The sequence below is a fragment of the Lepisma saccharinum genome, chromosome 2 (genome assembly GCF_977018435.1).
Source record: "Lepisma saccharinum chromosome 2, izLepSacc3.1, whole genome shotgun sequence".
NCBI lineage: Eukaryota > Metazoa > Arthropoda > Insecta > Zygentoma > Lepismatidae > Lepisma > Lepisma saccharinum.
This window is the reverse complement of record NC_139230.1, coordinates 168,396,713-168,421,637: the sequence shown is the minus strand read 5'-3', so window position 1 is coordinate 168,421,637 and position 24,925 is coordinate 168,396,713. Positions and strand designations below refer to the sequence as shown.

Here is a 24,925-nt window from a genome sequence, read left to right as displayed (position 1 = left end):
ACCTCTTGAAGAATTTAGAAGGGTACTGCAAGACTGGCTAAGAGAAAAGGTTTTCTACTCAATAGATGAATTTATTCTGCACTTGAAAGATGATTTAAATTTCTGGAACTCTTAATATATGTAATACTGTGGTCTCCATACTCACCCTTACATTTATGTTTGTATGTTTATGCTATTCTTGTATTACGTTTTATATTTGTATGTTTGTGCTAATCTTGTATTATGTTTTATATTTGTACCGATGACGACATCTATTGCATTATTGTAATGCTTAATGATGAATAAACATATTGATATTGATATTGACAGGCGCCGAAACACATTGGAAGGGTGTGCAATGTGCACGCAATCTCTCTGCTATCACAAGCGACACTTTGCCGAAGGTACTACGTAAACTTCTACGGTCTGCTTTAGAACGAAATTACTTGTGATGGATGTCCACGTTGTTAATTCTCTGACGATGCCTGTGCTAAATTTTGCAAACCAGAGATGAATGATGTATTTATGAGCCGTATCTGGTTTGTCTTTACTGCAGTGTTCGCAAGTTCAACGGTTAGACTCATATTAACTCAAGATCACCTCGTCTTTAAATGGTCTAGTAACACCCTAGCCTCGTCTATTTTTCTACACTTTTTGACACCGGGTGTAGTGCAGGTGCATCCCAGTGTCAGGTTGGTGCAAAGAAGTTGTGTTGAACCAAGTAGACGCTTACCGATGTTTACGTTCAGGAAATCAACAAATGCCTATCTGCTTCTTTCAACGTCCATTTCAACCAAGTCCACCACGTGACCTTACACCGCTCCAGAATATAGTGCAAACGGTGAAGACACCAAATACACTACGTGACACCAAATCAAAGAAGTATACGACTTGGTGTTGCAGTTTTTAACCAGAGTGCGAAGAGAGTCAAAAAGTGCAGCCAACTAGACGGGGCTACTGAGTTTCCTCGTCTCAAACCGAAATGTTGACTGTAACTTGTTACTTTACATTCCTGCCTTATTTCTATAGTAATGCCATCCATTCCTTCTACGATCACAAATGCATTTACGACAAGTAGCTACACAGCAAATAATAGAAACACAATATCAGTGAGATCAACTACGATCACTGTCAGCTCTTCAGATTGCTGCATTCTGTAGCACACAAACAAACTGTTGTGGCTACAATTTATTAGTATGTGATTCGTTCTGTTCACCGCTGTGGATCTCTTAATAGTTTTTTATGGCAGATTTACTTGTCTTAGGGTGGAATATTTGTTACTTAACAATCAAGCCAACAGATCAGTGGAACGAATAAATATGTCAATAATTTGCCAAGATAATGAAGAAAAATATCCCTGACCTTGCCATCATTCAACTAATGGGGTTGTGGAGATACGTAGATCTACATTGTTATAAGCACTGCTGAAAAAATGGCTGGTTCTTTTCAACAAATGATTCTAAAATCCATGAAAGAATTCGACTTTAGTCCTAATAAGCTTACATCATGATAGAAATGATACAATATGACTAAATATATTATTGCTCATAAAAATAACTTTAGATTACCCATTTTCAGGTCTTATCTTACTTATTCTTATTTCTTGCAGGTGGAACACGGTTGTGCTGGTGTGTTGTCTTTACCAAGTGCTTCGCGCAGATCGCTTGACGCGGAACCTCCATCGATGTGTGGAAGTTTTAAGTTAAGAAATGAAGATGCGAGGAGAAGAAGAGAAAGCTTTCTCGTGGCTTCACCGAGTCATCTTTCCGTTGGCTCCATTACCGGAACCGGTAAGTGGTCACATTTAGTATTAATTTCATTAATTTATGATTGCGTTAAAAATTTCAGTGCAACATTTTCGTCAGAAACCAACTTATCACGATGTATAAAAATAACATTTCATCTTCGGACTTACCAAAGTCACAGTGCGGAATAAATTTGTCTTTACCAGCTCTTGGTGATAGAATTGATACCTTTCGCTGGGTGTTCTGTATTTAAGTTTTTCCTAAATATGTGATACACAAACCAAGTTCCTCGAAGTGTTAGAATAATGAAATCAGCTTGTTCAGTGAGGGATTCAAGACTTCCATCCCGTGACATCTGTTCTGCGTGTCCTTCCATAACATGCACGGTGTGATATAACCTACTTCATATCTGATTATACATCTTGAAATACATTCCAACTATCACCTATTTGGAATTACGATTACGAAATACATACCCTAAATAGTATACCTAGAATTAGAGTGGAAAACCTTTGTTGGCCAACCTGAGACTTTCTTCAAATATTATCTCCATGAACGTCCAAGAATATTGTTAAAATTTTCCTTCCTTCATACATAGAGAAGTTTCCATACATTTACCCTGTATATTCCTATACTAGTATTAGACTCACACTATTGGCATTTAAAAACCGTGTTGTAAGTTTGAAGAAAACCTGATATTTAGGCTCCCACGCGAATGTTGATGATCCTGAAATATTTCGACGCCATTCCATTTGACTGTGGAGTGTTGGTTGAGTTCGGTTCCTTCATGCTACACGCTCCCTCATGCTACACGCTGTATCGACGTCTAATATACCCGCTCCTGAAGACTAAGTACTGCATCTTCTTGTATATGCTACATGCATTCTGAAGAGGTTTGTTACGTAAACATTTGAAGGAACAAATCACACTCGGCACCATACTGTTCACAGCAGCAGTCAGACATACTCTCAGAAAGAAAAGGAAATTCGATTACATGGCATTACACGAAATATTTGGAATGCATTTTCCATTTTTTTACGTTACTTTGAATATATCTAGGTAACACATCACTTGTCGGCCATATGGCCATGATTCCGTAATGGGTTATTTGCAACAGTTTCCCGAAAAGTAGTTTGTGGATGGTAACGCCACAGAGAAACCAAGTTGCTTGAGTTGAAATTGGCACAATATTGATTGAATGCCTATGTGACAATACCTTTTGGATACGGTTAAAAGGTTCAATGGCATATGTGTCAAGTTTCTTCTATGTATCTTTGCAAATGGAAATTCCTATCTAGCGCATATTTATATTCGCATTATTCTCTTTGAGGGTTATACTTCGAAGAACTTCTCTTTTGTTACTTTAACAACAATCAAAAGTTAATATTAGTGGAAGCTCAGTACGAATAGCAAAAGTTGGATCGTGCTATCTTCAAATTGAACTCTAATGGAAATTTATATTTAAGGACCATTGAGTTCTAGTGTACTTGGAATATACTATAGGTATACATTATAAGCATCTGAGCATCATTCTTGCTTTTAAAGGAATCGTGCTTCATCTTCATGTTCAGGTGTAAATTTTGACGAAGTAAAAACGTATCTAACATTTAGCTTAACTTGTTCGCAGGGAAGTATTATCTTTTTGTTTTACTCTGATGGTTTCATGAGGTGCTTGTGAAAAATAGGCAGAATAATTGCATTGGTAAGATGGCTGGCTGATTATAATCAGGCATGGATACCAGTGGCGTCTCGTGGCCTCAAATTTGGCCGGGGCTTATTTTTTAAATAATTTAAAATATAATGACAATTCACATGAATTACAAAAAAAGACTACAAAACTTGACTTACTTTTTTGAAAGAATTTAAAATGTAATGACAAATTACACGAATTACAAAAAAACGGGTATTTATCTTCTTCTAAACTACAAAACTGAACTTATTTTTTTAAAGAATTTAAAATATAATGACCATTCACATGATTACAAAAGAAACAGGTGTTGTTGTGAAACATCCCTTTCTACGAACGTTGACTCCTGTTCTTCTGCTCAGCAAATTTTGTTATTACTTTTTCGTTGAAGCCCTCTTTGTTTGAAATGTATTCTATCTCTATTGTAAGCAAGTGCCAAGGCATTTGGTCTGTCTTGTCCCATTGCATTTCTTAAGCAGGTTTTAATACGCTTCAATGTGCTGAAACATCGTTCAGATTCAGCTGTTGCCACAGGAGTTACTAAGACTATGTTTGTCATTTTTACTGTTTCTGAAAAGGTACCCTCTAAATAATTTTAAATAAATAATGAATGCAATCTACTGATAGAGTTTATGTTTATCAACTCTTCACTACAATAAAGAACACGAAGTTCCCTCTTAAGTTTTCCCTCTTCTATAAAGGGATAATAAATCTGGGAAGATGCCTCTGTTTAAAGATTGTTCTCTTTCATTATGTCCTCGTAGAGCAAGTTCATGTCGACCACAGAATTCTAAGCAATCGATAATTCTATTTAATATATGACTATTTTTCCGGACAAATTCATTGTGTCTTGTTGATTGCGTTTGCTGCCCGGTAGGACCCTGATTGTCTCCCTGGAATGGATTGTATCACCATAGAGCTGAGTTCACCGCGATCTTCTTAAGGTGTAAAGAAAATGAAGGTACTTACTAAAACTATAACGTTATATTAATAATAAATATGTACACATAACACGTAATTACACTGTCCTACACTTCTGCCTCAGTAAACTGTTTATATGAAATTGGAAGCCGGTTTTACAATAACACGTCACTAGTTCTTCACTAAATGATATCAGCACTGTAATGTTCCTGTGATACTGAACTAAATATCACTGCACTTCACTGATATGCCGAATGAAACGTAGCCACGTTAGGCTTACGTTCTTGATGAATATCCGCAACGCGGTGACTTTCGGCTGTTGCCGGAGTGACTTCTGCACGAACACTGGCGGAAGTAAGCTACCGCGCAAAGATGGCGGCAACTAGGCACCACACCCGATATGAACTGACCAATGGGAGTGCAGGTTTCTTAAAGCACTGGATATACACAAAATAAGCAATTGGTTATATAGAAACAAATGCATAGCAAAATGAGCAAGAGAAAAGTTCTGTTATTTGCGAATACAAGAATATATAAAAAGATATATCGTGGTTAGTTTCTAGAGATAATTCTCCAACACTTGTAATTGACAGCCTATGTCCTTCATCAATTTGTGTTCTAACATCATCCCTGCCAAACTCACTCAAACATAGCGAATGAAAGCCACCAAAACACTACAGAACAACACGCGAGATCGAACGCGACGCAACGGAGCTAGCCCCGAATCAGCACTCAAATCCATTGCACTCTTCCCTCCTCTCTCTGCTAGCATGTGACCTTCACTGTAGCGTAGGTGGGTGTAGGCCACGCTTTCCTTTGCGACGTGCCCCGGAAAACGATAATTGACATCAATGCCGCTAGGAGCGCTGTCGTATCCATTGCAACACACGATGAATTTACGTGGGTAAAAATCGCCTTTTAAAAGACTGTGTGATAGTTATGCGTTATGGTGATTGATAGTTACGCGAATACGTCCGTTTTTCTTTAGGGGCTAAGCCCCGGAAGCCCCAAGGGACGAGACGCCACTGATGGATACCCCAATTGCATTGTGCCACCTCGGTGACTGATCGTGGTCCATTTTTTTCGATCACGACTTCACCATCGAATGTTTCGGGTTCGAATCCTAGCCTTGGCATGGGTTTCCTTCGTTCGTGTACCTTCAACAAGCTGGAGGAAGTCGTAAAGTAAGAAAAAAAATCCAAAATGTAGGATGATCTGTACGGGCACATAGTTCTGACGTCACTTTAAAGTAAAGGTGAACAATTCAGTTGGTATATTGAAACGTCCGTTGAATTATTCTGATACTGTCTGAACGCATTTTAAGCACACATGTATATCATCCCTGTTCAGTCATAAATACAGACTTCGTTTCAATTATAATTCCGAAAGTTAAGAAAAGAAAAGTAAACCGTGTCAATATGTTTCGGAAAATTAAGGAGGAAGAATTTCGGCGTTTCGAAATCGTGAAATGAAGCAGATTTTTGCGTTTTGTTGAAAAACACTATTTTTTTCATATTAACGCGAACCATGCAAAATAAACTGGAGAGGCAATTGTTCTGTAGATTCCTAACGACATTTTTGTTTTCAAGGTATACACAGTAATAATCCAGTTGCAGTGAAAACGCAAAGTATTCCCGAAGAAAATGTTGAAGCTAGTAATTTAAGGGAACAAACTGCATTTATCGTGACAAAACCGATACAAGTGTAAAAGTGAATTATTAAGGAACGCAGTTTTTTGTCAAGTTGAAAATTGTAAAATTTTAATATTTTCAAAGAGTTATTGTGGAATGAAGTGCATATGTAAATCAAAGATATATGTTCACTTCTCGTCCCTTTGACCAAAGTTATTCTAGTTTTCAAGCCGTGATAAAATCTTCGAGAAATCGTCACTCTACAATAGGTTGCTTTGACCAGGCCCATTGAATCTGGATGAAATTTTCCCTACTTTCTTAATAACACTCATTTCGTTCCATACCCAAATATTGAAGGAATGTCATAACAAATTACGTATTTACGATTTTATTTCGGTGTGTGTGATACTATCTTTCTTTCTTTTTAGAGGTGTCAGTTTCCGCTTGTTTCTGTAGCTGTGTGTACGTTCTCAAAGTGGAGTCGACCTCCGTGGCGGAGTGGTTAGTTCAGCGCTCTACGACGCCAGTGGTCGCGGGTTCGAATCCTGGTCAGGACATGAATGTTTGTGTTTGTCGGGGGATGCTACCGCATATTAGTATTCCTTTAAAAAAATAAAAATAAAAAAGTGGTTAGCACAGCGCGCTACGACGCCAGTGGGCCTGGGTTCGAGTCCTGACCTGGACATGGGTGTTTGTGAGTGTCACTTCATCAATTTCATCATGTCATCACATCACTCATCTTCATCTTCGCGATTGGCCTAAAGTGGCAGAAAAGCGAAGTTAATTAAATCAGCCAATCGATACCAATCCCCCGATGGCGTAGTGGTAACCTTGTAATCAATACGCGACTGAGGCACATATACTCTGTTCCGGGAATCTGTGGAGCAAGGCCGCTCGTAACGGCACAGAAGGGGAGAAAGCGAGTGGGCGGAGCGAAGCAGTACGCGGTGCTGCTACGGGCTGGTAGCTGCAACCGCATTTTCCTCTTCATGCACTTACGCGATCATTGGTCGAACCCTCTCCAGTCGTATCCACGTTCGCTTGCTAAGATATTCCAGGGATGGAGTATAGTGGTTCGGATCCCACTTTAAACAGTAGGTTCAGTTCAGGAGCGTATATTCCATGCTAGCTAGGCTATCTCCGAAGCCTGAAGCTTAGAAAGTAAAATTCTGAAGAAAAATCGATTAGGTACCGTGAATTAACCTGATTTCAAAAAGAAGATAATGACGATTCTGAAGTTGGCAACCTGAATTCTTAGGAGTTGGCAACCTGAATTCTTGGGAGTTGGCAACCTGAATTTTTATAAGTTGGCAACCTGAGTTTTTATAAATTGGCAACCTGAATGTTTATAAGTTGGCAACCTGAATGTTTATAAGTTGGCAACTTGAATTGTTATAATTCGGCAACCTGAATTTTTATAAGTTGGCAACCTGAATGTTTATAAGTTGGCAACCTGAATTTTTATAAGTTGGCAAACTGAATATTTATAAGTTGGCAACCTGAATTTTTATATGTTGGCAACCTGAATGTTTATAAGTTGGCAACTTGAATTGTTATAATTCATCAACCTGAATTTTTATAAGTTGGCAACCTGAATGTTTATAAGTTGGCAACCTGAATTTTTATAAGTTTGCAACTTTACTACCGTTGGGATGGCAACGTGGCTTCCTTGAAGACGTCAAGCATGAGCTTAGTCTTCTCCCCTCGGACCAGGTGTCATAGTGAGCTAGTCCAGGTCTTCGACTCAGCATACGCCATTGGTTCAGTTCCGGTTAGCCTAGCTGTACATAAAGTGGACTTAATCTCCGTGTCGAGTCGGTTTCTCTCCAACAATCCAATCCAAATCGCCATAAACCATGAACGAATCCTTGTTTGGTTCTCGCAATTTGATCGAATCAAAGGAATCGATTCGTCAACAAAATTCACCCCCCTTTACATCTCTCCACCCAATCGTCCCCTTTTTGGGGGGATTTCGTTTCAACTTAACAAGGTCGGGGCAAAGAGCAGCGTCCTGATGAGCCAACCACGCTCCAACTTCTGGTTCTGGCAGTTCCATTACAATGGAAGTTCCTTCCAAAGGCTTCGAAGGCGTTTCCCCTCCTTCCTGGAACCTTTCCTGTTGCTCTCGTGCGCCCACGCAGGGATTTCTCTCAAAGGAAAGGCCCCTCGACTCGACTCACTTTGATTTCAGTTAATTGCTCATTGTTAACCCGCCACGGAGCAAGCGAAAAGGAAATAAGGACAAACATTGTTGGCCACATCAGTTTCCTTCGACTCGTTTCTTTGACTCCCGCAACGTGACGTTTTTCTCAAACCGAGAGAGTTTTTCTTCACGGACCTTGAACTATTGGTCCATCGAAAGCAGGGTTGTTAAAGGTTCAGGAACGCATAAATTCTAATGGGTTCTGTTGGGACCGGAACCTTTTTTCACGCACAATTTAAATTCGGTCCAAGTTGCGTATTTTAATTGATCCCGAAAAAAGGTCCCTGGACCGTATTTAAATTGATGCGGGGAAAAAAATGTCCCTGGACCGAATTTAAATTCATCCGAAAAAAAAATGTTCCTGGACCGTATTTAAATTGAGCAGGTTCCTGGACCGAAATTAAATACTTTACAGATAAAAAGGTTCTTTACGGTCCAGAACCCATTTACGCTTGCTGATTTCCTCTCTTAGACCAGAATTGAATGTATTTTAAATTCCTGTACCTTTAAGAGCTTTGGTCGAAAGTAAAGGTCACATTGGCTTTGGGATAAAGAAAAGGGGTGTTTGGAAGCATCGTTTTTTCCCTTGAGTCGCGAAGAAGTGTTGGCACAATATTCATTATTGTCCATTATTTGGAGTGGAGCCGAGGTGGTCTATACTGCGTTTGTTAGAACCTGTCCCGTTTCCCGCGCTAGGGATCGCTCGACAGTTTCGGTGCCAATGAGAAACGAGGAAAAAATCGTCTGCTGGACAACGAGGAGCGAATGGAAGCCAGAAGAGAGGCGCTTACGTAGACGCTGTTGGCACGTTGAGTATTTTAATTGGCTGCCTGGCTTTGACTTTCCTCAGCACCGAGAAAAGCCAGCGATCAGCTAGCGCGGGAACTGGGACAGGTTGTAACAAACGCGGTATAGTCTGTAGAGCGTCTGACTGCCACGCGGGACACCCGGTTCGATTCCCGCGGTGGGTGGGTGTCCCCGCATCTAGCGACTCTGGGGCTCACCCAGCCTCAAATCAATGGGTACCTGGGAGCAATGGGGGGGTATAGGTGGCCAGAGCGTGATGCTGATCATATCACCTCCAAAATCTCCGAGATTGAGAATGTGTGGGGCCCTATCCCCACATCCCCTAAATGTGCCTTCATGGCACGGGGAACGTTACCATTATTTGGAAATAAAAGACGTGGCACGAAACCACCTCAGTGGCGGGGTGGTTGTTACAGGGATCCCGGGTTCGAATCCAGGTTTGGGTATGGGTGCGAAATCCCGGGGGGACATGGGGGAATCCACCCCACCAACGATCTTGGCTTGAAATTTCCCCCCATCAAACTTTTCCAGGGGGGAGAGATTTTGTTCTAACAACAAACAAACATACACAGTTAGTTTGGGAGTCGAATATACTTTACTGGGATAATATCGAGAACATACACAAAGAACGGACAACAAAGAGCCTCATCTCTAAGGACACTGAACCCAGAAATCTCCAGAATATAGGAATTAGTCCGACTTATTTCTTCTCCATTTCTCATCGCCTTTCGTCTGCTACCGCAAAGTACATAAATATATTATATTAAATAAACATATTAATAATTTAGATGTGAATTTTATAGAGGAAACTATTATCTTCTTAATATCTATTAATTTTTGTCCCTCCCTTTTAGACACATAAATCATTGTTCAGAGCATTATTTGTATATTATAATCTTCAATTTGCAATCAAATTTTGAATGAAGGACAGTCGATATAACATATTGAATATTTTATAATATAATTTGATAATTTATATATACATATACCGTGCGTTCATTTCGATCTGCAGCCGAGAGATCGGGAGAAGCGTGGCGGGCGGCGCTGACGGAGATGCCGACATTTGCGGCCTGTAATGCCCGCTTATTTTTATAGACATATGCAGACATTTATATAAATATTGCAAAACGATCACTAACCTGTGTTATAACACGCAAAAGTTCTTCTGTAATTCATCCAAGTTCTGCTCTTATATACACAAAAAAATACGCTTTAGAAACGATGTTAAGCGCCACAGATAATAAAACATTTTAATCATAGTTTTGACCAGTAACGTCCTGCTTAAGTTTATATCCTTGAAAGAGTTTTGTGCCGATGGGGATCGTTTGGAGGTTTTGAATGTGCAACACTGTATCAAGATTACGCTGTAGAAGAAACCGTTAAAAGTCAATAGTGTTCGTGAGCTTCCTTGCAATCCGAAATCTCCGAGCTCGAGTTTTTTGTTCCTTCGCGACTAGATGAAGACAGAGTTGTAAATATAGTGGCGAGCAATGTAAACCAAGAGCGTGTTAATTTCGTACTGTGCGCAAGAGTGTTATTCTTGGTTACTTGCAGTTACTTGTTTGTGTTATTGTAGTGTGTATGTGTGACGTGTCAGTGAGACGATTGGAATGCCAGCCGCAAGATTCACGTTAGAACAAAGATTTTTTTATGTATGACACGTACCTACGTGAAAACAAACTCGTGTCGAGACTTGTGTAGGTAATTTGTACAGAAATTCCCATGCGTTTCAACTCCACACAGAGATACGGTTAGACATCTTGTCCTTAAATTACGAGAAACTGTATCGTTAAATTTTAAAACACCTAAGCAAAAACGACGGATTCTAACCGAAGCAAAACTCGATGATATTGGTGCAGCGTTAGAATGTTCTCCAAACAAACCTCTACGCCGTGTTTCACAAGAGGTGGGCGTGTCAAAATCATCGGCACATACAGTCACTAAGCTACTAAAATTAAAACCATACTCTTATAACACAGGTTAGTGCTCGTTTTGCAATATTTATATAAATGTCTGCATATGTCCATAAAAATAAGCGGGCATTTCAGGCCGCAAATGTCGGCATCTCCGTCAGTGCCGCCCGCCACGCTTCTCCCGATCTCTCGGCTGCAGATCGAAATGGACGCACGGTACATACACATACATATACATACACGTGTGTGTGTGTGTGTGTGTGTGTGTGTCTGTCTGTCTGCCTGCCTGCCTGCATCTCCCCCCACCAATCTGCAGTCATTTCGCACCCTGGCATGCATATTCTTTGTGACTGTCCCTTCATCAATTTCATATCATCATCACTCATCCTCATGGTCGCGATTAGCCACAAGTGGAAAAAGCGACGCTAAGTAACAAGAATCAAATCAAAAAGACGTTTGCGAGCAGGCACGTATCTAGAAATATATTTCAGAAAGGGTCCGAACCAAGTGTCTAAAAATAATAATAATTATAGTATAATAATAGTAATAATTTTTATATTAAAATAATTGTATTACATTAATTAAAATAGTATTAATTAATATATTAAAATTAATTAACAATATATTTTTAGTACATGAATAGGTAAAAAGACGGTATAAGGATAGTGATATAACAGCACGTATTCATTATGTAGCTTCGGCAAAATTTGTAAAAAAAATAATAATAAATAAATAAATGAAACAACTGCCGTGGCAAGGAAATTAATGTCAAATAGATAAGGAATTGAATATTTATTGAATATCAAAAAAGGATGTTAGATCCAGTTGACGAAAAGTGAAGTTCCCGATAATATTTAATGCATATTATTGTAGTAATAAATAAATCTTCTTTGGTACTGTCATTCAATGTCGTATGACTCCAGTATAATCTTTTCCTTGCATTAAGTTCGGCGGAAGTAAATAACCCTCGATTAAACAAAAAGTATATTTTCATTATTTAATTTTAATTATTTTATTATTTCATTATTTAATTTTAATAGTTAAAGTCTTTCGGGGGGACCCTCCTAAATACGTCCTTGTATGCGAGTCAGGGATTTAATTGCGACTTATTCCATCACTCCTTGTGTGGTTCAAATAATTTGTCGGTGACGTCCGTGGCGAAGTGGTTAGCATATCGCTTTACGATACCAGGATTGAAATCCATAATCCATTGATGAAAGCTGATACCGTTATTAAGAATAAAGTAAGCTGCATCTGATATAAAAACCAAGATTGTGAAATTCCACTCAGTACACAGATGTGCAGGACACAAGACAATAACACATCCAGTGTTGCCAAAACCAGTGACCAAAATTCCCCTTTCCTAAGTCAAAATTTCCCTTTATCATACATTTTTTTCTTTCATCTGAGAAAAATTCATCAATTATTATTAGTAGTATTAATGGACTCGTATTTTTATTGTATCCATAGACTAACAATTTCTAAAACACTAATATTGATTTAATGAATGATGCTAAATTGGCAAAAGATATAAATAAATACATAAATAAATAAATAAATATATAAACATGCGCTAGGTAAAATATTGGGATAAGAGAAAGGGGAGATGGATTCATCTAATTAATAAATCGTCTAAGGTACACTCCGGTTCATAAAAAGTGGCACGTTTCATAAGGTTGGACAGTTGAAGTATGTCCCACTTTTTCTGAACAGAAGTGTACAAACAGCTTCTTGACATAATACTGTATATATACGGTTTAGTAAGTAAGAAAAACATATTTGCTGTATAGAAATGTATTAATAATATCTTAGTAGCATAGTGGCTAACGCTGTAGCCTTGTAATCAAGGAGTCCCGGGTTCGGATTCCACTTTTACTTTGGTCCATTCCTGATTAGCTCATGTCAGCATAAAACGGACTAAAAACAAATTTTTATAAAACACTGTATTAACACATTATTAATCAATCGTTTATACCTTGTTTCTAGTTTCAATCTAAACCCCTGAGCAATTTTGGCTGGCGGCAAAAGAAAACGAAAATGTTGTCAATTTTTTTTAAGTCCCAAATGTTCAGATGAGCTACTCAGCACATTGTACAGTTTCAAACAAATTATGAATAAGAATACAATTTAACAATTCATAATTTACACCATTAAAACCTAAAGATTGTGTTAGAAAGTATATATATATAAGAATGGTATTTAATTTACATTTAAAATAAACATTATTTTCAAGGTTGCCTTTTTACACATCTTACACATTGTAGTAATTCTGTTACTACATTCATAAAAATTTATCATCACTGAAATTTGACTCATTAAAAATATAACGTGTCAACTTTCGATCTTGCCACCAAAGTACTCGGGTTCAAATCCCGGCTTGGGCATGGGCGATCTTTGTGCTAACCACTCTGCCACGGAGGCCGGCTCCTAGCCTTGGCATGGGTGTTCACTGTGAGTGTCCCTTCATCAATTTAATCTAATCGTCGTGATTATCCAACGTGTCAAAAAAGTGGCGAAGAATTTTTAAAAAATACAAATATATGCATAAAAGTTCAAATTAGAAATCGTTGAATCAGAATGTTTTTCCAAGTGCAAAACCTAAAATATTTTTAATGATCGCACAGCATAAACTTTCTAACTACATTTTTTTTCTTACTTTCAGAGATATGTGCAAACTATTGGGCCAAATTACTATCATTTTGTGCCAGGAGCACTCTTCTCAAAACTATTGTAATAATAACAAGAGTAATAACATGTTGGTGTGTAATTAATTTTAGAGCAGCAGCATCGTTACAAAAACTCCTGGACAGAAGCCAAAGCTCCTCATGCACCATATTTTCTTGCTCGTTGCACACATTGTTTAAAGTTATTGTAATGCTTTTTCCTTCAAGAAAATTCCTCGATAAATTTTCCATCACATGCAGTTAGTTGTTTACGTTGTTCTCAAACAAACCAGATTTACTCACAGCCTACTCGCACGTTGTTCACGTACTCCACGCTAGATGTCACCCTGATTAGCAAGGCAGTCTGCTGTTGCCATCTGTCGGCAGTAACCGTAAGCACCTGAGCGATTTCTCTTCTGTTTGCATGGTATCTTTCCATTACTGGCTGTCATTGTCGGCTTCTTTACATACTATCATGGCCGTATTTAGAGGGGGGGGTTTCTAGGGTTCAAACCCCCCCCCGAAACTTCCGACATGTTGGATTAATGGAAGTTCAGAAACCAAAATGTGTAACAAATTTTCAATTTTTTTCTTCGAAACATCACAAAAATACAAGGAGACAATGTTGAAACGATCGAGCTAGAATTTTCATACATTTGGAATTCTGAAACTTGAGTGAAACAGGATTTATTTTCAGAATCGTAGCCCACCCGCGACCCCTCCATTTTCACTTCTGCTGTTATCTTTCCAGAGTTGTTCCTGCGTCACAAGGAATATAGACTGAAGATTCCCTTATGATTGTCCCAAAATTCCCTTTCCAGCTTTTAAATTCCCTGTCCGAAAAGGTCGAAAATACCCCTTGATAGGAGTTCAAACCTAAGATCTCCAGTTTCTTAGCGCATTACGCTCACGATTGAGGATAAGTTTTTAAAAAGAATAACTGGTTCCACACTTTTCAAAATTCCAAAAATTTAATTTTAAAGTCAAACAACAAAAACTTTATCATTAAAATTTCCATCTAACATTTAAAGCTTTTTCTTGAAGGTATCTAAAGTTTAATGACGAAGTATAATAATTGTGCATTTCAGTACACACTGTAAAAAAAAACAAAAAAAAAAAAAAAAAACTTGTGCTGGATATCCACTCATCTGCTGGATTGAGTAACAATAATATAATAATAATAATTATTATTAGTATTATTATTATGAAATTTTAATTATTATTGTACAATTATTGTTATTATTTCTATTATTCAAATTTCTGGCGACGCCCATGGGAACAATTATGATTGAACCCCCCCGAAAATTTTTCCTGCCTACGGCCATGCATACTATTGCTGTTTAAATACCTAACGTAATTATTGTGAAGAATATACTATATAAGCTTATTTTGTGTTGTTGTATACAATATATAAATATGAGCATCTTCATTGGAAAAACAACCCTTCCTTGTTTCCTGTTCGCTATGACTTCGTGGCTGGAACAGAACAGCCGAATACGGTTTGCCGGGGGCGTTATGATTCACAGGCCGTGTGACCAACAGACCTCAAATCTGTTAGTGAAAGGCGAAGGCGATGCTTTGCATGTTACGCCCTTGTCGTGACGGGAGCCTAGAATTTATTGACGATATTATCGATGTGTAATCAGTGTTTACAAGTAAGAAATGCATTTGAATTACTATTGTTATTAATTTATGATGTTTTTAGGCCTCTTCGATGTAATCAAGGGGTACCGGGTTCGATGCTCGATGGAGGCACATAGTGGTTCGGTTTCCACTTTAAACTGTAGGTCCAGTCCCGATTAGCCTTACTGTGCATAAAGTGGACTTAAAACACCAAATCAATCAAACAATTATTATGTTTTAATAATTCTTCACCTATGCACAACGCGCTACGACGCAAGGTGTCCCGGGTTCGAATCTCGGCCTGACCATAGGTGTTCGTGTGTGTCCCTTCATCAATTTCATCATATCGTCACTCATCCTCATCTTAGCGTTTAGCCAAAATGTGGTAGAAAAGCGAAGTAAAATTAATCAAATCAATCAATCAATTCTTTACCAAAATACTTACCTAGGAACTTCCGATAATGTCTTGAGTTGAGGTTTTATCAAGTCTGCACATAGAGGCTAATCAAGATTGAACCTACAGTTTAAGGTGTCTCCACCGAGCATCGAACCCTGGATTACAAAGTGGATAATTTCTTGAACTCAAGGTCTTATATCTTTTGTATTGAATTATTATCGAACTTAAAAAAAAATACGCTTCGGATGAAATAAATTGCCTTATCAAAGTTATTATTCGCAAGGGTATGGTTGCAACGGAAAGAAGGGTAAATCGCCCCTCTGAATATCCGCATCCCTCTTTCTGGTGCCGTCTCGTTGAGCGCGTTGAGTGGTCGACTCTCACATCTTGATAAACAGTGCTTGAAGTGGTTTCAGTCAATAGCCGGAACGCCAACCACAAATGAATAGCCACGAGTACTACTACTAGTACACGTACTAATATTAATAATCTTATCATTAATAATAATAATATTAATAATAAGTGCATACTAAAATAGCAATGGTATTTATTATTGTTATTATTACCATCATCATCAGTGCTTTCTTTTTAACACATAATACAATTTTTGTTTTGTAACAAGAAAATTTCTCATTATTACACAAAGGACACTGTTTTCTGAAATTCTTTATGTGCTATGACATAATACAAAAATTATATATTTGTGTTATTGCAATTGTAGATTTCTGTCACAACTTCTTTCCGGTTAGAATTCTATTAACTTCTTAGATATGACCTTAAATTACCTTTAATTTATATTTTATATAAGTTTATACATTTATTTATGCAGGTAGAAATTCCAAATTCTGAAAATTTGGAAGTTTTCGTGTTGAACGTGTGCACCCCCACCTGCTCATTCGAATACCAAATCAATATTTCAGGTTCATTTGTGGAGTTGATTCTGTACATTGCTTACAATTATTTTTTTGTCTCCCTTTTACAGTGCACACTATTGCAACAGCGTAGCATACCGCGCAACACCTTTATTATTGAGGTGTGTTTTTCGCAACAGCACATCTTTTTTAAAGTTTCTCAAGCAATTTTGGAAGGATGTTGAGAATTGTATCTCTGAGTGATCTGAGATTTTTTACGCTTATTTCTTCTCTTGTTTTTAAGTTCAGATAGGTATATTGTAGGGGTACTTAACCCCTTACCATGCAGGAACTAAAAAAAGAAATATGCAAGTACAGTTTTCTTTGCCTTATTTTAAACATGAACTTGTAGAAATCAGTTTTGTTATATCAGGAACAGCCTAAAGAAAATGTGAAAAGTTGAATCTGTCAAGTATAATGCAATGTTTGTTTGTGTGTTTTAATGTTCGCTCCATAAACGAAATCTGACTGAGATAGAACACTCTGTGATGATCGATGCTATTGAGGATATCTCTCTCTCTCTCTCTCTCTCTCTCTCTGTGTGTGTGTGTGTGTGTGTGTGTGTGTGTGTCTCAGTTTGTTTCTTCCTTTGTTTCTGATTGTCTTTACCGATTATCTTCGTTGCAATATTATAAAATATTTTTCGATTTCATTTGATTGATTTGCTTTATTTTACTTCCCCTTTTGTTTCACTTTTGGCTAATTTGCGAAGATGGGGATGAATGATGATATGGTGAAATTGATGAATGGACACTCACAAATATCCACGTCTAGGCCGGGATTTGAACCCGGAACCCCTTAACGTCGTAGAACTCCGCCACGGGGGCCGGCAAATATTATTCGAATATGAAGAAGCAGGTCATATACTTTTTGTTCTTTTTGGGTGCCTGCCCAGTTCAGATTTTGAGAAATGGAAGGGCTTGTAATAAATGAGAGAATCTAGGCGTGTGGGCCGTCCAGCCGAATTTTACAAGTAGTGACGCGGTAAAGTTCTGCGTTCCCATAGTGAAACACTGTATTTTCCCATGAGATTTTGTGTTACGAAAGACGTTAGGAAATCTTCCAAGTTGTGTGTGTCGTCTGCCATTAGCGTTTTTTCTATGGCTCATGCAACATTTCGCCCCCTCCCCCCGTAAAGTTTGTCGTCAAGGGAAACGTGGAATGTCTGTATGCATATGGTACGGTGTCACCAGTATCACTACAACATCAAGCTCTTGAAGTGATTTATGAGCAGTTCTTCAATTTCAGGACTAAAATATAAACCGTGCCATGATGTTAGAATATTTCATTTTTCATATTAAAACTAACCAGGGTGATAATTAATGTGATTTTTTAACTCTTGGGGGTACTCGGATGATATGAAAGAAGTTACTTCTTCCAGTTCTGTATCTTCATACGCACTGTAACGAAATTAGTGTAGAATAGATCTGAGACCGTCAATTTCCTCTTCCATCAAACTGTCGTAAAAAATACCATGGCGATTTCAAAAATATTAAGCGCTATCGCATTAAGAAAGTAAAAGTAAAGTGCTTCCCTGTGCTTTGCACCACGCCGTGAAGGCGTATAGGGGGTGTGGAGTTAGGGCCCCACACTTTCTTGATCACGGCCGAAGGTGGGGGTGATGTGATCAGCACCACGCCGCTGGCCGCCTTTACCCTCAAGAGTTTCCTCCAGGTACCCACTTTATAGGACTTTGGGTGGGCGCCGGAGCCGCTTGAACAGGTGGGACAAATCCCGGTTCTACCCAGCCGGGGATCGAACCCGGGTCTCTTGCATGGTAGTCAGACACCATAATTACTATTTCTTTTAAAAATATATATTTTTTAAAATATTTTTATTGTTTTTTTTTGTACTGAGCTACCGCGGCTATCACATAGTAAACCTAATTAATTGAATTGTAATGATTCAGTTTTTTTGGCACGAAAGTGCAAGTTATAATTAGTATCTAGTCTTTACACATTTTAATTTTAATTTGAAAGTTTGTTTCTTATGTGCTTAAATGGTGTACTATTTTCCTGTACATGTACAACATGTGTGAGTGTTCGTCACCAAAACAGACAGTTGTAAATTAAGAGACATAATGTTATTTTTTACAAAAGAATATTGTAAATGTTACAATAACTTTTTTTATCCATGTGATCTTGGGACTTCCTTGTAATCTTGTAGCAATCGGTTACCAGTTACACACTTGCTTTATTATTCTGACTTGAGGCATTCTTTCAATGTGACCCAAACAACACAATCTTTCAAAATCTTAACAAAGCTTTCATACATCTTATGTTTTATTAATGGCCATATCCAGTGATTTATCCACACACACACACACAAAATTTCCTCAACACCCTCTAAAATTTTTCACAAAGCCCCAAATCTTGGTCATTTTGCCTCTAAATGTACCTTTACACCCCTTAAATACGAACTTATATCCCCCGGACGGAAAATTATGGAAAAACCCTTGGCCACAGTTAAACTAACGGTAGAAGTGCTGGAAATAGGTGAAGTGTATTCAGTTGCAGCCACGACCAAATGCACGAACTTCTTCCTTCATTTAATGACCAATTATATTTGAACGGAAGAATGAATGTACTCTTCACCAGGAAACTCCACCGGAAATAGCATGCACCTTTTCGAACCGTACGTTTCACCTGCAGACACAATATAGCTCACACGCACGCACACAAAGATCCATATCCTCCGATAGTGAAGCTTGGTTGCGATGCAGCTGTTCCTATTGACCCCAAGCTTTCTCATTCAAACGCCGTAATGCTCTTGTTGGCTTCACTTTCCCCATTAAAAGAAACATAAAAGCAACGTTCATTGACTTCTCGTACAATTGTTTAGTACTCTGTATGTTAGAGGCTTGCTTCTCATATTCGCAATATGAGTAAGTGCTAGAAATGATATCGGGAAATTAAAAAAATGAACAAGAGTGTGTGGGTGATTACATAGGCGTGCGCAGACCCTATGATTAGGGGGGGGAGGGGCAAAAGCCTTGATGAAAGTTCAGTCGGGAAAGAAAAATCTCTTTTTATCTCACTCCTTTAGTATATATGTGTGTGTGTGTGTATATAAAACATATTATTTAAATACGTTACATAATCAATTTATCCGCCCCATAACAAACCAAATTCAAAAATGATATAAAATTGTCTTTGAAATGTGCGCGCTCCTTTCCCTCCAAACCAAACTGTTATAGCAGCAACTGTCTGAAGTACTTAGTTGTTCTTACTTGTCCCTCTGGTAATTCATAATGCATTACAGAAAAAAAATGCGAGCGAAGCGATCAAGAAAATTTTTCGATCCAAATTTATATAAATTGAAAACAGTATTGATTTAATAGCGCGCAAAAAATTTCATGGGATGTCATGGCATTCTCGTTTTCAATCTTTCTCATTCAATCGTTTGGCGTAGAAGGACAACTCTCGCAGCCCCCTAGCTGCTCTTAATTTGACAAGAGTGTAAGAAAAGCAGATAGTGCGAGCGAAACGAGCAAGAAAATTTTACGAAATGAAGTTTAATTTGTATAAAATTTGAAGTCGAGGGGAGGAATTGCCCCTCTGTGCCCCCTGCAGGTGCTCCTGGCCGTCTGGAAAAAATAATGCAAGAAAGACTTGAAAACTAATTCCATTTTCAGTATATTTTTTTGTCCTGCTACTCTTAGATTCTGCTAGTCTTGCATTCTTTTACTTCAATGTTTGCCCTCCTAGAATTGATTTCCGTCCAAGGTTGGGAAAACGCAATGTCCCTGCTCCCTTGTGGTTGTGCTACTGAACCCCCTTCCCCCGTAGTTGCTTCGAACTTTCATCGGCTTGAAAATACTTCATTTTCTTTTTAAGAGTATACTATCGTTTAATAACAGCCATAAGATTCATCTACACTAAATTTGTAAGTAAAAGTATAATAATATAGGGGCATGGAACGTCTGGAAGGGGGGGGCAAGGATGGCCACATCTTCCCCTTCGAAAACGTATGTCAACCTAAAAGTATATATTTTTCACGTATAATGTGATTTCAGTCATAGTACTTTACATTAATTATTATGCGATAATTTCAAATTCAAGTGTTTTTTTTTGGAGGGGCAACACTATTATCGGGGTAATATGCCCCATGGAAAAATACCTTGTTTGTTCCTTCGTGGAAAAAAAATATGAGAACGTCCGTAATTAGGGGGGCGGCAACTGTCCCCCCGTTGCCCCCCGTGCGCACGCCTATGGGTGATTAACTATACACATACGGTCTTTTCAATGGATGTTAAATTTAGCTCGGCAACATAAATGTCACGGAGGAGGGTTTTAGACGTGTCAAAGGGAGGGTGGTCACCATTTACTCCTGTGTTCTTTGATTGATTGGGTTTTATTTTACTTCGCCTATCTGCCACTTTGGGCTAATCGCAAAGATGAGGATGAGAGATGATATGATGAAATTGATGAAGGGACACTCGAAGAGAACACGATAATAGCGAAATGTGATCAAAAATGTGAAATATGAACAAAATCGCGAATGATCACGAACCATTCGTTTTATAACGAATTTTGTATGCATTTTTTGGCATCTACGCTCAATGGCACCCGTGGGGCACTTGCCCCCTTGATTTGATTTTCATTTGATTTGCTTTATTTTACTTCGCCTTTTGTGCCACTTTTGGCTAATTTGCGAAGATGGGGGATGAGTGATGAAATTGATGAATGGACATTCACATACATCCATGGCCAGGCCAGGATTCGAACCCAGCGTAGCGCGATGTGCTAACCACTCCGCCACGGGGGCCGGCACTTGATCCCCTTGAGATATGTGGGAAAACTTCATGTAATTCGAATTGTGAAATAAATTTTAGCGTGAAAACATGGACGAGGTGTACCATGAAAGACAGCAGATCAAGTGATCTCTGATATGTGCATCATAAAAATGTTCAAAAAAGACAAAAAACTCTTTATCAATAAATTAATAGATGTTTATGGAAAGGAAACAAGTTGAATCCAGTTTATATTTCAATAGTGGACTCCAAGTCTGAACTTGACAACAACGGCACAGTATTTTCAATTCAATTATATACAACAATAATAATTATAAGGTATATTATGAGTTTTTATGACTGAAGCGCAAGATATAAAATCTTAATCTGCCTCCCAGTGCTCGAAGTGGAAATTTCTAGCTGGGAGGATGCTTTGCCAACTTTGAGGGAAGGTATGGGGGTGCTTGTATGGATCAACATGGATAAAATGCAGCGGGTGAGGGATGCCTATGGAAATTATCCTAGTGGGGAATGCTTTATGAGAATTCTCTTAACGTTCCCTCCACTTTGCTGTCTCCCCGAGAAAAAAAAATCTGTAGGCGGCCTTATCTACGCGGTTCTGTTGATCAACTAGCATTCCAAAATTCACTTGGCTCCTTCTGGGGTGGAAACTACAGAGTCATATTTTTATATATTGTAGTATTTTATATTGAATGATATGTAAAGGTTTTTCTATAGTAATTTATGTTTAGACAAGGAAATAATAATTGACTACACTACTGGTGAGAAAAGTTGTATATCAACTTCAGTTGTAGTATGACCATTAGTGTTGACCACGGGACGAGACGGGACAGGCTTTTAAAAATTTGAGACGAGACGAGATTGATCACGTGTCCCGAGACAAACGAATATTTTCGAGACGATACAGCATTTCACAGCATTTCCACGAGACGAGGCAGGCCAAAGTCTCGTCTCGTGGGCAACACGAATGACCATACATAAACACAAACAATATTGGCAGAAATAATAGAGTTAATTTACAGTAGTGGTTCTCACATTAACGTCGTAATACACTTTTAAGCAGTGCGGTCAATCATTATTTTCTTGAACACAACGCACCTTTACCAGATGTATTAAATATTATTGTATTAGTGAATGTCATATTGAACGCACGACCATGAAATTAGGCGGGTGGCAGAAGTTCGCACTGTTGCCACGTCGGAGCACAACCCCGTCTGTTCGGAGGTTTAAGAGAATGAAAGATCTCGTTGTAGAGTTGGTCTTTGTAATCTATGTGATACAAACTGACAGCATTTGCTCGAAAGGTCAGGGATGACACAAAAGTGCCCCAGAGAGAGGTCGGTCTGACGCTCGAACTAGGCAACGCAGCCCGGTTGATGTTGCCATAGAGTGAGCGGGAACCAGCAACCCAGCGCAATTCTGTCCAGCCGCCAATTTTCATGGCCGTGCGTTTAGTGCATCGTCACGTTCACATGAGTAAATACATAAAATGTAAGAGAATTCTGCTTCTAGCAGTTACCATCAATCTCCGCCAGGAGTATAACAATGTCGAACATCTCCATTGGTGATCGCCATTTACTCTTTTAGATTTACGAGTCGTGTTTCAGGGCGGGGCAATCACCCCTTCCGCCACCTCCAGTATTGGGCAGCCTCGCTCTTCTCTCTTTCTAATGGAGCTCACAAATCAAAGTATCGTGCTACCCGCTTAAATCATGTAGGCCAATATTCATTTTAAAACATAAAAACAAATTAGAGCATTCACACTGAAATCACGAAGCGCTACGTGACTAAGAAGAGTTTTTGTCATTCCCTTCTTGCGCTTGGAAAGAATTTCGTGTTTAAACCATGCTTAGAGTATCACTATCGGTATTGTGCTTTGAATGTCAATTCCATTTTCGACTCGTTAATTGCGACCAGCGGTCGGAAGTAGCACGCTACTTGTAGCGAAGCTACAAAATTCTGTAGTTGTAGTGAAAATTTTGCTACAGCTACATTTCTTCTCAACATTTTGAATGTGGTTCATAAAGACAAAGTCTATTACATGGAAAAACGGAAAATCTAGATTGTAAATACCTTGATATCGCAGATTATAGATATCCGCGCAATTTATTTCTGAATAATTCTAGTATCCAGATAACTAACTGACATATGTATGAATATGACAGCGTTTTTTTGAGCTGCATCTCTATTTTGGAGAGAAACAATCCTGGAAAAAAATACCTCGTTTGCGCCACCCCGGAACATATCGTGAGGATATCCATGGTGTAAGATTAATTGATTTGATTGATTAATTTTTTATTTTACTTCGCATTTTGTGCCTCTTGGCTAATTTGCGAAGATGGGGATGAGTGATGAAATTGATGAATGGACATTCACAAACAACCATGCCCGAGCGATTCGAACCCGGGACCCCTGGTGTAAGAGACAGCAAAATGTCATTAATTACTATGTAAACACAACTTGCAGTGACGAAATGAACGATCTATAGCAATGACGTAGCAATAGTGCCAGCAATCAATGACTCAGTGCGTTAACAGAATTGACCATTGTCAGGATATAGGATCTCACCAACAAGAAATTATTGTTAAAAGAACAATAGACATACACTTTCTAGAATTACAGTTATTTTCGTCATAATATTTTTTCACAAATTTTCAAATTACAATGTGTTTAGAACACTCAGAATTATACGTCAGTTTCCTCAATATATTTCTGTTTCGCTTTTCTCTTACTTTCACTAATCATGACAAAGAGGATGAATACTTTATTTAGTAATTCTCTTATCTAGAGTCGCTTTCTGCCACTTTTGGCCAGTAGTGAGAATGAGGAAGAATGATGAATGATGATCAACAGCATGGGGAATGGAGGAGCAGGAGTATCCCATCCTCCAGGCGTCTTTCCTAGTTTCCTAGCACTTTATGCACAGAAAAGCTAGTTGAGACTGGTTCCGAACCACTATGTGACTCAACTCAATATATGTATTCTTATGGAAAATATGTTGATATACATATTTGATGTAAATAATCCTACCAAATTTTGTTTCTGTAGCTATAGTTGTAATTATTAATTTGGGTACCATCCTAATTGCAATACTCATGCATCAAATATTAATTAATATGCCGCTTACATAGGTACGTTATTCTCAAACACTATTGTAAAAATAAGTAACTGAAGTAAGACTGCTATCAAAATTATCGAATGAAGGGAATCATGATAATAAATAACAATATATTTTCCACTAAATACAACTATCATACTAGGGGGTTCTTTTGAATATCCACATAGTTGTTTTAAGAATTTTATGGAGAAGTAGCATAAAAGTAGCGAAGTAGCGAGTAGCGAACAGGAGTAGCGCTACTTTTTGGTAAATGTAGCTATAGCTGTGGTGAAGCTACTTCTAAAATGTAGCGTTCTGACCACTGATCGCGACGATGTGGTTGTATGAATTGATGGAATGGATGATGAGACAAACTCAATGATACAACCATACCTGAGTCAAGGTTCGAAGCTGGGAACTCTGGCTTCGTATCGCTGACCACTCCGACACGAAGGTCGAAGCTAAGAATTGCATTAACATTGAATTCTGCGATCTCTTGGCAAGCCAAAAATGAAAGTTTAATTCTTGCCTCGTGCTAAAAATGCACGACTAAGCAAATGGTAAAGTTTAAACATTTTTTACACTTCGAACTCTA

General features: G+C 38.3%; 1 protein-coding gene across 3 annotated transcripts in view; it reads left to right on the top strand.

Annotated features, from left to right (window-relative positions):
• Positions 1-24,925, top strand: part of dop (microtubule-associated serine/threonine (MAST) protein kinase dop) — a 1,057,607-nt gene that overhangs the window by 761,913 nt on the left and 270,769 nt on the right. For all 3 annotated transcript variants that reach the window (XM_083117695.1, XM_083117694.1, XM_083117696.1), the window contains one exon: positions 1,589-1,769. In XM_083117695.1, the coding sequence (XP_082973821.1) occupies positions 1,589-1,769 (181 nt within the window). The remainder of the gene's footprint in view (positions 1-1,588; positions 1,770-24,925) is intronic.